At 38.1% G+C, this 18,879-nt stretch overlaps 1 protein-coding gene across 1 annotated transcript in view; it reads left to right on the forward strand.

Moving 5' to 3' along the window:
• LOC114481422 (zinc finger protein 385D-like) overlaps positions 1 to 18,879 on the forward strand; it is a 55,735-nt gene that overhangs the window by 4,710 nt on the left and 32,146 nt on the right. Inside the window, exon 2 of the mRNA XM_028476244.1 lies at positions 17,558 to 17,827. Within this exon, the coding sequence (XP_028332045.1) occupies positions 17,558 to 17,827 (270 nt within the window). The remainder of the gene's footprint in view (positions 1 to 17,557; positions 17,828 to 18,879) is intronic.

An 18,879-nucleotide genomic window follows, 5' to 3' on the forward strand; every position in this document is an offset into this window, starting at 1 on the left:
GCGCGGTCATTTCGGGCAAGACTCCTCCACCATCAAATTGCTGGTTTGCGGTGCACACACCTTATCAGTTACAGCAGACGGGCTTGTCCCAACCAACCCCCCCCCAACCCCCAATAAACACAGGCTGGCTCTCTTTAGACTCTCTTTAAATTGATTATGGCTTAAATCTCCCATCATTGAAGTAATGGCGCTTAGGATGTGTCATTACTAGTCAGACGACCGTCTCTTTTCACACCGTGGCAGCTTAACCATGCGTCTGGACTGATAACTCAGATCTTAATTCATTGCAGGGGTGAAAATTGGACATTTTAAACCCAGAGACCCTATACGGATCCACCCAACCTCCCCCCACCCCCACCCACATGGCAAATTATGTAAAAATAAAATAAAACTGCTGTTGTAAAGAATGGAATTAAAGTTATATTCAACGTAAGAGACGACACGTTTACATAAACAGTACATTTCTCGCGCCGCGGCCAAATCTTTTTTTCACCTGAGGCTGGATGGACTGCCCTCACACCGTGTGAATGTAACTCATGCCAACACTTTCCGCCCTCGCCCAAACAAGTCAGTGTATCGAGATCAGCCGCTGTCGTGGCGTATCGCGTCAGCTCGCTCTGAGGTGGTGAACGAGAGTCACAATTTATTAAATCCTTTTTTTTTTCCTCTTCTCTTCTTATAAACACACATTAGTGTTTAAAACAGCAATCCCACATTTGTATACACAAAAATACACCAGTTTGTGTTTGTAATGACGGCAAACCAAACGCATCACAGCAGCTCAGATGGATGGATGTGTGTGTGGACACCTTGAGGGCTGTGTCTTGCTGTTTCGCACGGACCATTACCTCCCCATCCCCCGGTGGCTGCATTGGAGGTACAGATTTGGCACAGCAGGAATGAAGTTAAAATGCTTCTTTGTATATGTTCAATGACAAAAGACGTCATTACACCTTGTTTGGCTTCTTTTTTCCTCTCTGTCTTTTTCAGTCCACAAAGCGTACATGCATTAAATCACAACATTTTATCATTTTAGAGTGAGAATCAGTTTAAATTCATATCTTTCTGTCCTTTTTATGGTCATTTTGCTCTATAAAAGTACTGCTTGCTCCCCTATAATGTTGTGCGGCCTCTACCTTTTGTTTATTTGTTGAGACTGCATTTTTCACAGATGACAATTGATCACGAATAAATGTTCTCCTCTGTTAATGTCACTATCACAATAAAAGTCATACTTTTCTTTATTTAAAGTTTAATCTAGCCTCCAAAGATTAAATCAAAGAATGCATAATGCTAATGTGAACGGAATCAATTCTAAACCTTTTAACATCAGTTATTTTAGACTTATTTTACCAGAATTTTATTTTGAAGCCCTGAAAAAACCAACTTGCATCTGTAACCCCCTTCATCTGATCATTAAAAATGGCTTGTAGTTCAATTCAAACGTCACAATTTATACACAAACTTACATTAGGTATGTTTACTTTTCAAAAGCGTGGAAAATACAGGTGAAGAGCTGTCAAGTCTAACTAGATGAGTCAGCAGGAAATAAAAAGGGGGGGTTACACAATGGAGAAAATCATTTAGTACCTTTTTGTAAAGTACTTTCTGCTCTCCCTTTCCTCTAAAAGCTTTTTCTCAGCCCCAGTTTGTCATGCGGTCTCTTATTTAATGATATATTTGCCTTTTGTTCTCACATTTAACAGTGTTCCCGTCTTTCTAATGGATTTTACTACTGTGCACAAAAGACCACTCAAGCAAACCGAATTAAATGGTTGTTAATCGGAGGAGCCGTTACAGCTCCGCTGGCCTGTCTTTGACGACTGTTTCCATTGTTTATGTTCATAAACACGTTATTCCCGTCCGTATGAAAGAACTACTTCTGTTCTATATCATTATCAGGATTTTGCTCTATTTATCTCCCGTTTGCTGCTCGATGTGCATCTTTAAAAGTGTTTAAAGTACAGTAAAGTTATTTTTTCTGCTTTTGTAATTAATTTGTCATTTACTTCAGTTAAGAAGATAAATTAAGTGTTATTTTCAATTATGTTCATCTGATCAAGAATGTTCTTTGATAACAGAATTTGAGTGTTTATAAATACCTTTATTTTATCAAATGTAAATTATAGCAGTTACCTAAAATGATAGTAATGAGGATTTACAGTGACACCCAAGTAAGTGTTACAGAAATCCTTATTAATTTACATCACAGTGATCATGGAGGAGTTGACCTACATACTGTAAGTGGACGCGGCTGCAACGCGTGACGTAAAATGTTGAAGGACGGAAAAGTAATGATTAAAACTGAGTGAGATTCAAACCATGTAATAGAACCAGGTAGATTCGTACAGTGTTTTTTTTTAGTGTGGGGCTGATAAAAGGTGCCTGACTGTATTAACAAATATAGTTAAATCATTGTGCAACTCTTGTGACATATGCAAGAATTTTTTGTAACAGAATTCACGTTACGAAACACAGAAAACAATCTGACGCTTTTCTTTTTAGGGCGGGGCTACGGGACTGTGAACGCCCTCACTTTGTTGTGTTTCTTTTTCTTGTTATTGTGTACACTAGTTAAAATCACTACTCCTCTGTTATTGGTGAACGGATCGGGCTGAAATATGGTAGCTATAATCTACGGATGTGTACGCATTGACGCTCGGAGCCCGATTTTCAATTTGGAAAAAAAAGAAGAAAAAAAAACAAAAGTCCATTTCTCATTTATTTGCGAGTCAAATATTACGACAATTGGTGGTACCAAATTATTGGCACATACCAATATATAAATGGGCCCCATTACCCACGTACGTGTCACGGGGGCCCCGACAAAATCTGACATCGATCCAATGCTAGTCTGTTTTTACTCGGTGGAACCGAGTCATTTGGCTGAATTCTCGGGAACGTGGTACGTGCTGTTTAATACTGAGACGTTCTGCGGTTCATCCAAACTTGTTTTTCTCGATCTTTATTTAAAATTAGGCCCCAACATGACACGGAAATGCCTCATATGCATGTTTTGCGGTAATATCACACATTTACACACTATTTTTGACAAGAACACATGTAAATAAATGTCTACTAAGTGTGACATAAGGACAAATGTCCAATTCTGCCCATAATCACGTTCAAAATCTCTGTGTAACGGTTCCAGTAGTGACCATGATATCCTTTGATTGAAAATTAACGCAGAGCTTCATCTGAAGTGTGTTTTTCATGCGTTGCGATGAACAAGCAGTTCAGATTATTATGGTTGCATTTAAATCTTAAAAAAGGCACTGGTACGAAGACAGGTTTAGCTGTTGGTGTATTGGTTTAAATGGTGATGAGTTTACCTGGTGACACATCACGGCAGAAGCATCTACAATTACAAAGCTGCACGTATCAGTGTGAAGGTTATTATCGTTAACTAAAACGTGCGAAAAAACAAAACTAGAAGAAAAAAAACAGTTTTGTCAATAAAAATGAAAATAATAGGGTGTTTAAAAAAACTAACTAAAACTATTGCATCTACGTCCGTTTGCTTCTTTGTAGATGTATTTTATTCATTAGGTCGTTGGGTTCATCTATTTTTATCAGCTGCAGGTTTGCATCTGCTGTACGGAACCTCATGGTCTGTGACGTCTGTAGTGTTTACAACCTGTCCGTGCTAGCTCGCGTAATGGCTACGACCAAAGTTAGCCTGTTAGCTTTCCAATGCCTGTTAGCACAAATACAAAATTGAAGGATGGGTGATTTGGGCAATGGAAGCCGCTCTTTATTCGTGGTTGTCTGTCAATTTTATTGGATGCCTTCTGAGATTCAACGCCATCAAATGTCTCCCCACAGCGTGTTTAGGATAGTGTGACTGTTCACACTGAGGCAGGAAGCTGATTCAATAAACCTCATTGAAAACATATATTTTATTTGCATTAACTTTTCATGCATGATGTTTGCACAAGACCAAATTTGTGGCTCCTTATGAGGAAATGCAAAATAATTGAGGCTATTTTTGAATCATTCACCTATTAATGTTTGTGTACTTTCCATGTGGAGAAGCCATAGTAAAAATGTATTATTAATGCAAGCACTTATTGTTTGGACAGAAACTATAATTCACCCACCATCCACTCATAATCTGTTTACACAGAATAAGCTTCTCTGGAGCTGATTCGTTTCTATCCCTGCTGTTAACTGACAGCTCAACCTGTGTCCTCGTCTCTCTTTAACCTCTGTGGCTTTTGGTTTCTCATTAGTTTATTTAGGTTATACATAATAAGTTTGCTTATAATATTCTTTGATTACAGCATATGCAAAACATCTCTAGATGCTGATCACAATCAGCCGTGCTGCATGTATTATGTTAAAATATGCTGCTCCGGATTGGTGGAGGGCTGGTTATGTGTGTTGTTTGCTCCGGTAATTTAAAAGTATCTCCTGTTGTATATATTATAACTGTATAAAAAGCAAGCACGAGGCTGGATATACTGTAGGTCTTATTCTCGACTCAACAGTCAAATACAAAACATTCCAATGGCATTGAATACCAATATTTGATCTTAGCCTGCTTAAATGGTTTCTTCTTTACTGCACCACACAAACAAAACTTTGTTTACAGTATATGGATTTGTATCACATCCAGGGCCACACAAAATGTGATCGTCTGATCCACGAGCCACAGTTTAAACATTCATGTCAGCTAATAATGACCAATCAGATTATTAATACAGGAAAGAACACAGTGTTGTGTGTGTGTTTTTTTTGTCATTTTGTATAAATTTGTCTGTCATTTTGTGTGATTTTAGTGTAATTGTTGTGCTTTTGTGTCATCCTTTTGTGTATTTCTAATTTTTTTGTGGTTTGGAGTCATATTGGTGCATTTTTGTCTTCCTTTTGTGTATTTTTTGTTTTTTTGGTGTCAATTTGTGCATTAACTTTGGGGACCGTGCAACCAGTCCGCCAGTTGCGTACTTTTACTGTACGACATGCTGTCTAATATTAGCTTTAGCTCTAAAAAAACAATTAAGAATGTAACTTGTAGCCAAAACTGAACAGAAAAATCATGTCTCATTGATTTAAATATTGTCCCTCCTTCACCACTGTGAGGTGTCAGAAGTCCAGAGTGAGAGGAGGCTTAATCCTGTTCTGCACATGTGAACATAGTTCGTATGATCTGTTGGCTTATGCCACAGTCTTAAAAGATATCATAAAAAATCCTCAAAGTAGTTGGCCAAGTCCCTTGGAGTTACAAGCTCTTCTTACAGAGAATCCTCAGTGTTATTGTCAGGTGACCAACAACTGTCTAAAATAGACATGTAGTCAGATGGACAGTTCAAGCAACAGCAACTGATGATGATTCAAATAAAAGAGAAAGGGTTGATGAAAGGGATGGACATAGAATATAATTATAGTTTAGAGGCCAACATATCAACTATTACCCATCGGCTCTCACTAGTAAGGTTTATTACTCACTTAACCACACAACCTACTGTTTAATTTTATGGCATCTAACCTGGAGCTGTTAAATAAGTTCATATAAAAACTAAACCTTACATTTTTTTGTTTTAAAGTTCACTTGAATTCATGCCCATAATTCCGTATCGGCCAAAAATCCAACATCGTGCATCATCCATTATTACCCCTGGAGTCATTTGGGTTATATATGGTTATATATCAAATAGATCATCTTAGAATTCATCTGCATATACACATTAGAACTATTTTAATATGAGTTTTCGCTCTCATACGCTGGAGTACAACTGCTCTCAGCACTCTGTCAGGCTCCGGTCACATTCGCTTGGTGCCTTTAGGAGCCTCAGGCTTCTCCCAGATGGCAGGTGACAGATGCCCACAATTGTTGTTGCCCTTGGTTCATGTGCATTTGTTCCCTCCAGATAAGAAAAAGTTATTTTTGAGTTCCCACAAGGTCCCAGTTTTCACGTTCATCCAGCCCCAGTTTGTGCTACTAAATTTCTTTCCATCATCTTTACCTCCACGAAGAGCAGAGCGGGAGGTTATATTTTACCCGTCTGTCTGTCTGTCTGTCTGTCTGTCTGTCTGTCTGTCTGTCTGTCTAGCGAGATAACTTGAAAAGTTATGAATGGATTTGGATGAAATTTTCAGGAAATGTTGACAATGAGACAAGGAACAAGTGATTACATTTTGGTGATGTTCTGGCTTATCAAAAATGAGAAAATAGGAGCTGTGCCTGGGCCTGGGCCTGCTCCTTTAAGCGTGGTGGCTTATGGGTAATGTAGTAGTGGTAGGGAAGTGCGTTGTGTGTATGTCCCACCTGGTGCTGCTAGACTTGGCGGAGGTCTGCGCTCTCTGAGTGCACTAGTTTTATGAATGTATTCTTTTCTTTTCACAGCTACTGCCTTTATTTATTTATTTAATTTTATTGCATAATTGTGACCATCACCAGCCCCCCCTAAGGAAGGGTAAGAAACACTTTATTAAAGGGAGGATATAAAAAGGGCAGTGTTACACCTGGGTGAGGGGAACAGGAAGGAGAGACTCAAGGTAAGAAATGGAAAGGGTGGGGAAAAGTTGATTAGACACTATAACTAGCAGATGGATAGCTGACGGCACCATTTAGAAAATGCGTTCTGATCCACACTCCAACTGTGACACGGTTATTTATTTACTCGCCATTGATGTCACTGTTTACCGCAAGACTTGTGCACATGCCTCTGCGTACATCTGTGCAACCAAACAGTAGTTTAGTCCACTGTGCTTGTCTTCTTTCAGTTTCCACGCGTCTTTTTCTCATTCTTCTTTATTTCCGGTTGTTGGGCCACCTCTCCGAGCCGTCGAGAATGCGCGTCAGCGTCATTTCACTTCACGCCTGCAGAACTTTGTGCCTTGAACAGCAGTACAAAATGTATCAGCATGTATTAGCATTAAATAACTTAAAGTTAATGTGCCCTATACTCCTTTAATCTCCTTGTAAATATAGTTAAAAATATTTTTTGGTACCTTCTTTGGACGCGGTTGAGATGGAAATAGTCTCTCCGCTGCGACGTGCCTAGTTGTAAAGAGATGCTCATTACCAGGTTCTATGAATGTGGTCCATGTGCCACTTCATCAGGCTCAAGTGTGTCAATCTAAAATGTGCAAGAATGTCAGCCTTCCAGGATGAGGTTTTGGCCATGCCTGCTCAAGGGTTAGCTTGTGATTTTTTAAATATAGTGGAATTTTGTCTATTGATCAACATCAATGTTTGGTCATAACTGTCGTAAAAATAGTTGATATTGTTGACTTTACTCAACAATAAAATAGTAACTAACAAACCTGTAACTCTTTCAGTCACAAGACAGTTTTTTTCTCTTAAAGGGCCCATGTTACACTAAATTCACTTTTCTGTGTTTTAAACATGATAAAGGTCTATTAGGGCTTCATACACATGCCCAAAGTGTTTTTTTCATTGATTCCATCAATTGTTAGTTAGAGGGTGATTTTCTCCTTTCTTACTGCAGGGTGAGCCCAAACACCTCCCTCCAATTTGATGACACGTTCCCACTTTGATGACGAATGTAACGCGCCATTGAGCTGGAGAAGCCACGCCTCCAGGAAGCTCTCTGCCATGATTGACATGTAAACAGACATGCCAACGAAGGTGAGCATGTCGGCGTCCTTCGCGCAGTTCTATGTATGTATTTTCTACAGTCTATGTATCTACCGGCGAACGCCCCGCCCCCACTCTCTCTCGTGTTTATAAAGCAGCACGTGCGATGAGGAAGAAGTCAGTGTCCCGTCTATAGGCACGCCCACTCATGAATATGCATAAATAGGCCGCAAATCAGCCTGTTTGTGTAGAATTGTTCAGAAAGTGACTTTTCAGAGGCTACAATTCTGCAAAACAGGCGTATTTGAGGAAAATAAACCTCAAATACTATGTTTTTGGGGATCTTAGCACAAACGGAGATGGGTGAAAAATAGCATGACATGTGACCTTTAAGTGAGGCATTGTGTTTTGTCCCATTTCTGTCTGTCTGAGTTCATGTCAACTCATGATTTGTGAAGTATTTTAATATATGTTGGTTGCAGCCCCAGAGTAGTGCTAAAGTTGAGTTCATTAGGTGGTTTAGAGTTAGTCGTTGTTAAAACATGGAGTTTTGGGGTGTTGGTGGGGTTTTTTGAAATGGAAAATCAGGGATCCAATACTTGTGGTACACAGAATGAATAACTTAGTGGTTGCAAATGAAGTACTCGTAGCATACCAGTTGTAGAAATGTAGTAGTAGCAGTAATAACAGAACTGATAGTTCAATAAAAAGGCTCGTAGTTGTAAGAATAGTGTTAGAATACAGTAGAAGTAGCATAATAAACAGTTGTAATGGTAGTAGATCCAGTATCAGAAGTTGTAATAGTACTGGTAACAAAAACAATCACATCTCAGGAATATTCTGACATATATGAAGTGTTTATACGCTTGTATTTTTTATGGGTTGTATAGGTGTGTTAATTACCTGTTCAGTGTGTTACCTACAAACAGCTACACTCTTCTTTGAAGGTCAGAGGTCAAAGGAGGAGCCCTGCTGGAGCCTTGCACTTTGCTTTTTATGTTACATTGACAGACACTCGGTGTGTAGGCACAACTGACACAACATGATTATTCATGGCCTGCCGACACCTCATCAATCTCACCCAGGACACACACGAGCCTGTCAGGATCAAACATGTATAAGTTTAACCAATGCACTGAGGAAGTGAGTGGATCTGATTTATATTGTGTGTTTAGGAGAAGAGCTTAACCAAAAGCTCCAATGTTTGTGGGGAGCAACAGTCATTCTAAGATCATCTTATGTCAGCATTTATGCTGTAAAAGGGATCAAATTAAATGTCAATACAGCAAATTTTGAGTTTTCATTCAGTTGACATCTGAAAACATTGATTGTTTTTAAGGTGAGGGACACGTGTTCTATACTGTGATCAACAGATTATTGTAATAAAAATAGTTTGGTGGCTCAACTCATAAGATAATGTGTGACAACTTCTTAAAATACTAATATTGTCACATACATGCGGCTACATTACTGTATGTTTGTTTTATCTCTGCATTTAAGTCATCTTTCAGGTACAATGTACATTTTAGGTTATCCTCAGGTCTCAGAGTGAGGTTTTAAGAAAACCTCCATCATTTATCAGACCAAACGGCCTCAGCAAAACCTTTTTTATTTTGAAGAAACTGGAAATACACATGACATCATCAGTATTGTCTGCTTCAGATATGAGAGAAAGTTGAAATCTGTTGTTTTCCATTTATTTTTAAAGGTTAAGATGCATCAATGTTTCATTTAAATATGTATTAATTAATCAAACAATATGTAAAATAAAAGCAAAGAACAGCTTCTCAACTTACTTCATCAGGTGTACTTCCGATTCCTTCAAAATAAAATGCCATGTCATGTTTTACGGCCTGAGGCTGTTGCGTCTGATTACTTTTATTTAGAAGCCTGAGGTTTTGCTGAGACACAAACAAGTGAGGCTGTTTTTTGTTTTGTTTTGTTTGGTGCAGTTGTATCTTTACATTAATTTTAAAATGATTAAAAGACAAAAATAAATGATTCTAACCTCAGCTTTTTATAAAAAATGTGCTTTGACTTGTGGAGAGATGAGTGCCATTTGTAAAAATAAGGCAAATATTGGCTCTTTGTGTAGAAAATACCTGCACACTTTATGATAAAGAACACCAGCATCTAACATCGCAGCTTTACCGTTGGCCATGACAAGCCTGCTATTATTGGCAAAACTGAATCACTTTATAATATTGTTTTAAATACATACATCGTTGTATGTGGCATTTTTTATTCTGCATTTCTCACGAGTGTTTCATTCAATTATTTTGAATCTTTTTTTAATTAAAGGTATTGTAGACGATGTTTAGCTTCCGGGTGGATCATCAAGACTATTGGTCCTCCTAACTGTCAATCATGTTTACGAAAGGCCGTCGTACGTGCTCGTGCCCGGTGCGCACTGGGTCCTTTGAAAATGGATTTTCACTTACCGGTGGCGAGTCTGACATAGTGGGAAGAGTGCAAATCTTCTTTTGTAAGGTAAGATGTCCACACTAACTTGTAAACAGAGCTGTGCACGAGGAAAACGGGGCTCGTGCACGCTCTCCCGCACACGTAGGCGTGTTTTTTTTCAAAATGTGGAGAGGGCGTTTCTTTTTTAAACATCGTCCACAATACCTTTAAATGAAACTCGTCATTTTCCCACCATCTACCAGATTTGAGGGTAAATAATAAAACCAAACAAAAATCTACCGTTGTAATTTTACGACCATATATATATAAAACTATTAAATGTTCCAGTGTAAAGTTTTATTTTTGTCTACGGTCACATTTAACATGATGCTGCTTTAGGACTTTAAAAAAAAATGTTGTCTAAGTACACAATCAGCCTTTGTGCCTGTATACTACAGTATCTAGCTCAGACTATTTTTGTGTCCCAGACTCTTTAAGTGTAATTCTCTGATATGTTTGATGTTCTTTAAAAGAAAAGCTTAGAATGATGGTTTCGTGGAATGAACCCACTAATGGCCGGTATCACTGCCTGATCCTGTAGGATCGGACCAGGAGCCCCTGTTAGCAAACAATAAATCATGCTAAGCCAGAGTGCTATCATGTAGCGCTGTCTGCTCTCAGAAACACTCCAAAACACATCAGTGGTGGTGGTGACGGCTGATTGGCTGATCCACCTCCTAACTGTCTGTGTGGAGCACTAGAGACAGAGTCCACTGATTACAAATGCCCAGCAAGTGTGTGTTCAAGGTTAGAATGGTTACATTTCCATTCATTTAATTAAAATTGTTTTGTTTTGTTTGTTTTTTGGTGCTGGTGGTACTGATAAAAAATGGCACACTATTAAAAACAATAGCCATAAGTCAAATAGAGCAGTTAAGGTAATGTCCTCTCCTCTGGAGTTGTTGTGGCGTGTGTGTGTGTGTTTCCTCAGATACCACAAGTCTAATTAAAGAGCTGGCATGATAGCAACCTGCCCTGCCTCTTTGTTTAACATTGGACCTAATCTCTCACTGCAGAGGGTTGTGTGTGTTCTGTGTTGGTGCGTCTGCGTCTGACGATTACTGTGAGGTGTCTGCCAGACGGATGCCAAACCTGCGCTGACATTCGTTGGGCGCACGTCCAAGTGATTACGGAGAAACGTGTCTTTGTTTATCCTGCTTCAGTTCAACTCACCATGTTGGTGAGCTAGTGTAAAGTCTCCTGTGTCACCTTTAGCTTCATATTTATCAGTCCAGTAAAAGCACTCAGTGATATCTGAGTGTAATCTGTACGTGGAGGATGTTGGTACAGAAGCTCAGTGGAGTGTAGGTCCATCAAGTAGCTTGAGGGTGGGGCTTTAATTCCCTTTCACATTACACTCCATTATATGTGCAGACAGTGTTGCGGTCTTATTTTTGCACATCTACAGACTAACACATGTGGTTACATTTTCTCATGTAAACGACAAAAAGGAACGCTTTGTCCTTTTGACGTGCTAAGAGCAAAACGTACTAAATAATCAAAGCTCAACCATTTTTAACCTTCCTAAACAATTGTTTGATGGAAACCATTTTAATGTGTGATCTCTGAGATTTGCACTAATAAGCGGGGGACAGTAAATGTCAAAGATACAGAAGCTTTATGGCAATCAATCGCACCATGTGTCCGTGTTGCTACAGCAGACATACTGAATTAATATCAGGGTTTTGCAACTAATTACAAGTTAGATAGTGAAACATTGCTTAAATGATTTGTAATTTAACATTTTTTAAATCTCTTTGTTTATATTACTGCTGGTAACTATTATTTAGGCATTTTAAATATAGTAAAACACTCCAAAATACACTTAATTCTAGGTTAGCCTATATCAGTGGTTCTCAAACCATGGGGCACGTGATGTCATTGTAAAGTGACTTGATTAATACAGCACTGTTATTACCACAGAGGTATCTCACTCACTCATTCACATACCAAGGCACGAGTCGACAATTGGGATTTTACTCAGGGTTCAGTGTTTTGCCCAATGACACTTCAACCCCGACAGTTTTAGTCTTGGAATCACCAAACTTTTGATCAACAGAGGAGCCGTTTACCACCTGAGCCACCGTCGCCCCTTTTTTAATCTTTATTTACTAATGTTACAGTTGTAAAATATGTGATTATTTTTTGTTTTTTTTTTAGTTTTGAAGAAGAAAAGTTAGAATTTTTATCTTTTTAAATAAAGGTTAAATTTTTTACCCACTTTGTTGGAATTTTGTTGGATTCAACGTTGGCATCACGGAACATATTGTGTCAACGTATTTCACCTGCCAACTTTAAAATCTCTTTAATCTTTCTCTTTAGCCATGTAATGTGGACTGATACTTTATACACTACATGTATGCATACTTTAAGCAGGGGTCAGTTTTTTTTGGTGGCCTTTAGATTAAGAACATTAAGATTATTGAAATTCATGAATGGAAAAGAAACGTTTTTTTTTTTGGGGTTGGCTGATTTTAGAAATATTTCTGTTTGGGATTTAAACTTTACAGAGTATGTTTCATGATTTTCTTTAAATTAGTGTTGGCAAAGTTTACAGCATTACGCTGATACCTAGTATTAGCTTGGTCTAACTTAAGGGAAATGCACTGACTAAAAATATGCACCTCTTAACAGCTCCCACTCACTTACCTAACAGAGTGAATCATCGCAATAAACCAGTGGAACATTTGCAAGTGACCTTGTCACCGAGATCTAACCAAAAGTTCATACTTGCTTTGGGATTTTGGCGCTGACGCATGGTCTCAGAACAGTACAGTTAAAATGACGTGTGTGCTGGTGTCGTTGTCAAACGGTGTATGTTGGCGTTAGTCATGCTACTCTTTTGTCTTGTTTCTTTAAACGGCTCTCTGTCTGTGCTGTTTTCTGTAAAGGTTTTAAATGCTTCTTCTCATTCTGTTAATCCCTGCTGCTGATCTACCAAAACATCAAATCCTCTCCTCCTCCACGAACCAGTTTTTCTATTTCAGCACCAGGGCTTCATCTGCTGCTGATGTCATGGAACAGTGATGACAGGTGTTGCAGCGAGAGAAGTCGTCTTGGCCTCGGTATCTGCCCTTGTGCCATTTATAATGAAGCCTTGGTCGGTGCTAACACGCTTCCTTCACTGCTGAAGACATTGTCATGACACATCTGGATTATACTGGAGCGGTGAACGAATGCTTCCTTGATGAAGAGATGCAAAAGTTCACAAGTTAATGTGGATTCATTCTTGAAAGCTGGGCAATTCCTTTTCCTTTGCTTTGTAAAAGCTATTTTTAGGCTACAGATTAATATCATTGTTGTGGATTCACAGGATTTGATGCTGTCATGTATTCATCAGATACAACAGGAATATTAACACAGCTCCTTTGGGGCCCTAGTGTTGCTCACTAAACGTTTCCTGTAAATGGAGCTTGTCCTCATGAGATGATACTACATTTTTTACGATTGCTCCTAATACTAGGTGACAAGTTGCTTCAACTACACTTTTCTACCCACTTGTCCACCACAGACACTGTCAGAGATACTTTTTTCAGTATTCTTATTTTGCACTGATGATGATTATTTGTGGAATACAGTGAGGCATCACATAAGTATCCATAACATGTCCATAAAGTGACCACATAGGTGTGGGCTGAAGGGGGTCTGTGCATATATTGGTATTGGTAACTATCAAAAACCTGAAATTTAGTGTTGGACAATATCAGATAATGCCAAAAAGCTAATATTGAACATTCTTAATAACTTCCAACTCATTTATTTTAAAAAAAGAACTACCTACATTATTGATTTGCCACTTGATTACATAGAACAGAGGTAGACAACTATTATCACAGCGGGGCCGAAAAAACAGTCACATGATCAACATTCATGTCAGCGTTTAGAATAATGAGCGATCTGAGCAAAAAAAGAGTTAGTGTTTGTGTTTATTTTTTTTGTCATTCTGTATGTTTGTTTTTATCTTACTCGTTGTGAGGCATTTTGTGCATTTCTGTAGTCCTTTTGTGTATTTTTCCTGTAAAATATGTTTTTTGGAGTCATATTGTGTATTTGTGTGTCATTTAGTGTTTTTTTGTGTGTATTTCTGTTGTCGTTTTGCTTGTTTGTTAGTACTGTGGGTTTGCAGAGTCATTTTTCTTGTCTTTTGTTGTCATTTTCTGTAATTTTGTATATTTTTTGGAGAAATTTGGTGTATTACTGTTGGCATTTTGTTCATTTTTGTAGTAGTTTTGTGTGTTTTTGGAGTATTTTCTGTCTTTTACTGTAATTTCCTGCAATGTTGTAATTCTTTGTATTTTTTAATGTATTCTTGCTCTTGTTTAGTGTATTTTTTCTGTCATTTTGTACATTTACTTTGGGGGGCCGCATAAAATTAGACCAAGGGCCGCATGTGGCCCTCGGGCCACCAGTTGCCTATGTTTGACATAGAACATGTGCTTATATATTCTAGGAAATCATTGTTTGTAGTTATTGTTTTGAAAATTAGACCATGCTATTTTTTAGAGCCAACAACTATTATTTTGCAGAGTGATTATTGTTTAAATTTTTTAATGATTTCAAGTTTTTCTTACAATATTTAGTATAATAATTCTTAAAATTCTGTAAATTCATTGAATAATGGTTTTTCAGACTATACTGTAACTATGCAGCGACAATAGAATTTTGTGTGAGGGCCTTGATAGAGCAGTTTTATGGAGCTGACAGGTCATTTCCATGCAGCTGTCTCGACCCATAAAGCAAAGATGTTAAGCATGACTGTTACACAGTGATACCAGCAGAGCAGTTCAATATTTTTTATTTTCTGATGACCCCACTCACTGCTTCACGATGATTATAAAGCCCTTAATAATAGGATGCCAATGCTGGATTATAATGTGCTAAAGATTGTAGAAAAATCCTGGAACATTTCTTTTACAGTACTACTGAATCCGTTCTGTGGTTATTCCGTTTTAAAACCAAATCAAAGGAAACAAAATTTATTTATTTTGTTTTAGTGACTTAAAACCAATACAGAAAAACCAAAAACCAGTTTTTGATTTTTCTGTATTTCTGTTTTGGTTTTAAGTCAGTAAAACAATAACCAAAGCGTTTATTTGTTATTTTGATTTGGTTTTAAAACTGAATAACTGAAGAACAAAGGGTACACAGATTCTACTGCTAGTAATAGGCACACATTTTGTTGCATCATGTACAACATGAACAAAACGGGCGTGGACTATTACATACACACACACACACACATTTACAGTCAGTTACATACGTCACTGTTTGAGCTTTCAAACCTACAACCTTGATGCTACCAAACACTACCAAGTCTAAGTTGAAAACTCAGTTCCTGATTTGTCAAAATCTGTAATGTTACAGATGATAATTGTTGAATCCACAGCTCTGCTTTGCAACAATACGAAGACACAAGCAAAGTAAATACACACCCTTCATTACTCTTTATTTTACTGTGTATATACTGTATATATATCTAAGGATTAGTGGCTGCTCTTATATATACTGTCTGAGCTGGTTTTGGTTTTCCATCTGGATAAAATGTAATTCTAATCACCTTGAAATGAGTTCACACCACTCACAAACTGTCTATTGTCTTCACAGACTTAACTTAAAACTAAAGTTTAATAAAATCATATTTGAAACATCCTTAATGTCTAACTATAAGCATCCACCTACTCCCTATCTCTATCTACTGTACTTTATTATTACATATTTAAAAGGCCGCTGCAGTCCATTGGCTTCAAATACAGGCAAATGTATTCAATAGACTTGGATTAGTGTTGTTGTTGTTAGATTTATAAACTTCATATTCTTCTTTTTTTGGACTGTCAGACACACTTAAGACACACTTAAGGGTCCAAAACACATGGCCAGCACATAAATCATTGATCAACCTCGGATTACATTAAAGTTGCTACTTCCAATATTTATTTTTATTTTTTATTTTTATGTAAAATCATTGTGTATGCACACTAGTGTTTATAGTGGAGATTAAAGCAAACTTTCAAGTGTTATTTTCTACCTTTTAACTTTCTTTTTCGACTAAATTATGATTCATATATTCATCTGTGAAGCATACAGTATGATTTTAATAATAATAATGCATCAATTTTATATAGCGCATTTTTGGACTCTCAAAGTGGCTTTACAGAATTAAGGGATTAATCTTTCACTCTACACTTAGTGGTGGTAAGCTACTATTGTAGCCACAGCTGCCCTGGAGCAGACTGACAGAAGCGAGGCTGCCATAGTGCGCCATCAGCCCCTCTGACCACCACCAACACTCACTCACTCACACTACATTCATACTAGGCAATGTGGGTGAAGTGCCTTGCCCAAGGACACAATGACAGATACCACTGGGGTGACTGCCATCCCACTGTTTCACCTGGAATTCTCAGTGGTCTTCATCCAACTACTAACCAGGCCCAGACCTGCTTAGCTTCATAGATCGATCCGAAATACCATATATATAATCTCATTTTTAAAAAAAAACTATTGGGGGTAGTAGCTCTAATTGAACTGTAATTCAAAATATTCATTTATACCGATTAAATAGGGCAATTAATATGCACCCAGCCAGACACTCGTTAGTATAATTATTAAACAGAGACTATAGGTAGGTATTTTTTAGGTAAATATTGCAAAGCATCACATCAGTGACTTTTTTTTTACTGTTTAAAAGTATGACTGATTAGAAGACAAACACCTCCTGTTATCATCCTCATCCATTGCTCCTCTTCCTCTCTCGTACGAGCCTTTCAGTCAAATAGCAGTGAAGGTTTTTTCTGCCTTGAAGTTCACCATGCGAGCAGGTGACTTTCAGTAAAAGCACATCTTCATGTCACTTTCATCCCGAGAGGATTCTTTGTCCAGGTGTGGATGTGACATATTGTATCTGTCTAATAAAGGGTGAATATGCCAAAAGCAAAGCTGAAATCACAATCATATTAACAGAAACAAAATATTCGTACAGTTGGAATGTGTGTGACATTTCCACATTCATTGAGCTACGGTTTGATTCCTGCTGTCAGTCGGCCATAATCGTGCAGCCATTACAGGCATTAGAGCTGCTCTCTCACACAAAGAAACATGTCGCTGTGTGTATCGGGGGACAGCCTTTTATCCTCAGAGACGGGGGAACAAGATGCTTATCTACAGGGTGTTGATAGGCGTCTTGTGTAGGGTGTCACATTTTATTACCAGAAAACTGAGGACATATTAACACATCTGTATGAGCTGACACCAGTAAAAGGATGTAGATAGCACAAAGACAATGCATCTGTTTAGTACTCAGAGGAAAAAAAACAAACAGTGCAATCATGCTAAACATGGAATAGCAGTTTGACTCATAAAAATGAATTTTCCCTTTTATGCCGTTATAGCACTATGTTGCCACCTTGTGGAACGTTGGGTAACCTACAAGACAATTGAGAATTCTTTACCTGGAATTTGAAAAGTGAACATTTCTCCTTTTTCTTCTATTTTCATAATTAATGACCATATTAATGACCTCTTAATTTTTTTTTTTTTCTTACATTTTTCTAGATATGAAGCGTCCAAACTACAACAGCAACAGCTGGCTGGACAGCAGTCCTCCTCCTAAAAGTCAGGAGGAAGAAGAGGAAGAGGATGAGGGAGAGAGGAAAGTGAGCACAGGGCTCAGAACCAAACGGGAGCGCCGGCAGGGCAGTGGAAGTGCCACAATGTGCCAGGTGTGCAACATCCAGCTGAACTCCAGCGCCCAGGCACAGATCCACTACAGAGGGAAGACCCATCAGAGGAGGCTCCGCCGGCTGGCAAAGGCTGTCAGTGCAGGTAGGAATGTGTTTAATCTGCAATACTGACGACACTGGTGCACAGTAACAAAGTCATTTTACTCAAGTAGTGTACTTGGGTTGTATTTTTGAGTATATGTACTGTTACAGTTATATACTCTCGTATTCAATACCTGAGGTTGCATACAGAGAGACATAGTCAGAGGTTTTGCTTTGCTGAATCTATTCTGATGCACGCAGACTTATTTTACTTTATCAGTCCATCAGATATAAATCTCTATATTCCCTCGAGGATGTCATTGGTAAATAAAGGATAAATATTCTCTCTTCTGTCACCATCACATCAGATCCACACAGAGACGTGTTCACAGTGATTCTCCTTTTATTGGGCAGGTCGTTTTCTAAGAGAACTGATTGGTCAGGAGGCGGAACTTTAGTGCTCGCTCAGATCCTATCCAGAACAAAACCTGGTCCCGACCAGGTTAGTCGTTCAGCCTAAGTTACCATGGTGATTTAGCTCCGTAGGACCTCAGCCAGCTTCGTTGTCCAGCACATACTGATTAAATCCTGGAAGTTAGCGCGATAAGAGGAAATCTAGTTTCATAGTACAGGCCCTGAGAGATGTGGATGTCGTCTGACCATCCATGGCCAAATTTTAGGCCCATATTTAAGATTTTGAAACCGAAAGTGATTTGTATCCAAAAAGCAGCAATTTAATGCAGGTAACATGAGGTCTGGTTAGCTAAACAAAATATGCATGCATTAGTTATTTAGTATTTGTTAAATATACCTCATGATACTTAAATCGTACTACAAGTAACAGAGATATGTTTTTTAATTTTTATTTTAATACAGTTGTTGGTTAGATTTTGTTTTTGAATGTAGATGAGTTAGATAACTCAGACTTCTTCCCTTTGTCTGTGAGATGTCGAGCCTGTTGAGCAGCTCTTTGTTTATTCTGTAAATAATGGTGATGTGGTTTAGTTTCATATAGACTTAAGTAATAAAGGTGAGAACTTTCTCCACCTCTGGTTAAATAACAGTACGCCCCTGCTTTAACTCCTATATCTTAGCGTCTGAGATGAGTCTTTT

Source organism: Gouania willdenowi, chromosome 19 (assembly GCF_900634775.1).
Source record: "Gouania willdenowi chromosome 19, fGouWil2.1, whole genome shotgun sequence".
NCBI lineage: Eukaryota > Metazoa > Chordata > Actinopteri > Blenniiformes > Gobiesocidae > Gouania > Gouania willdenowi.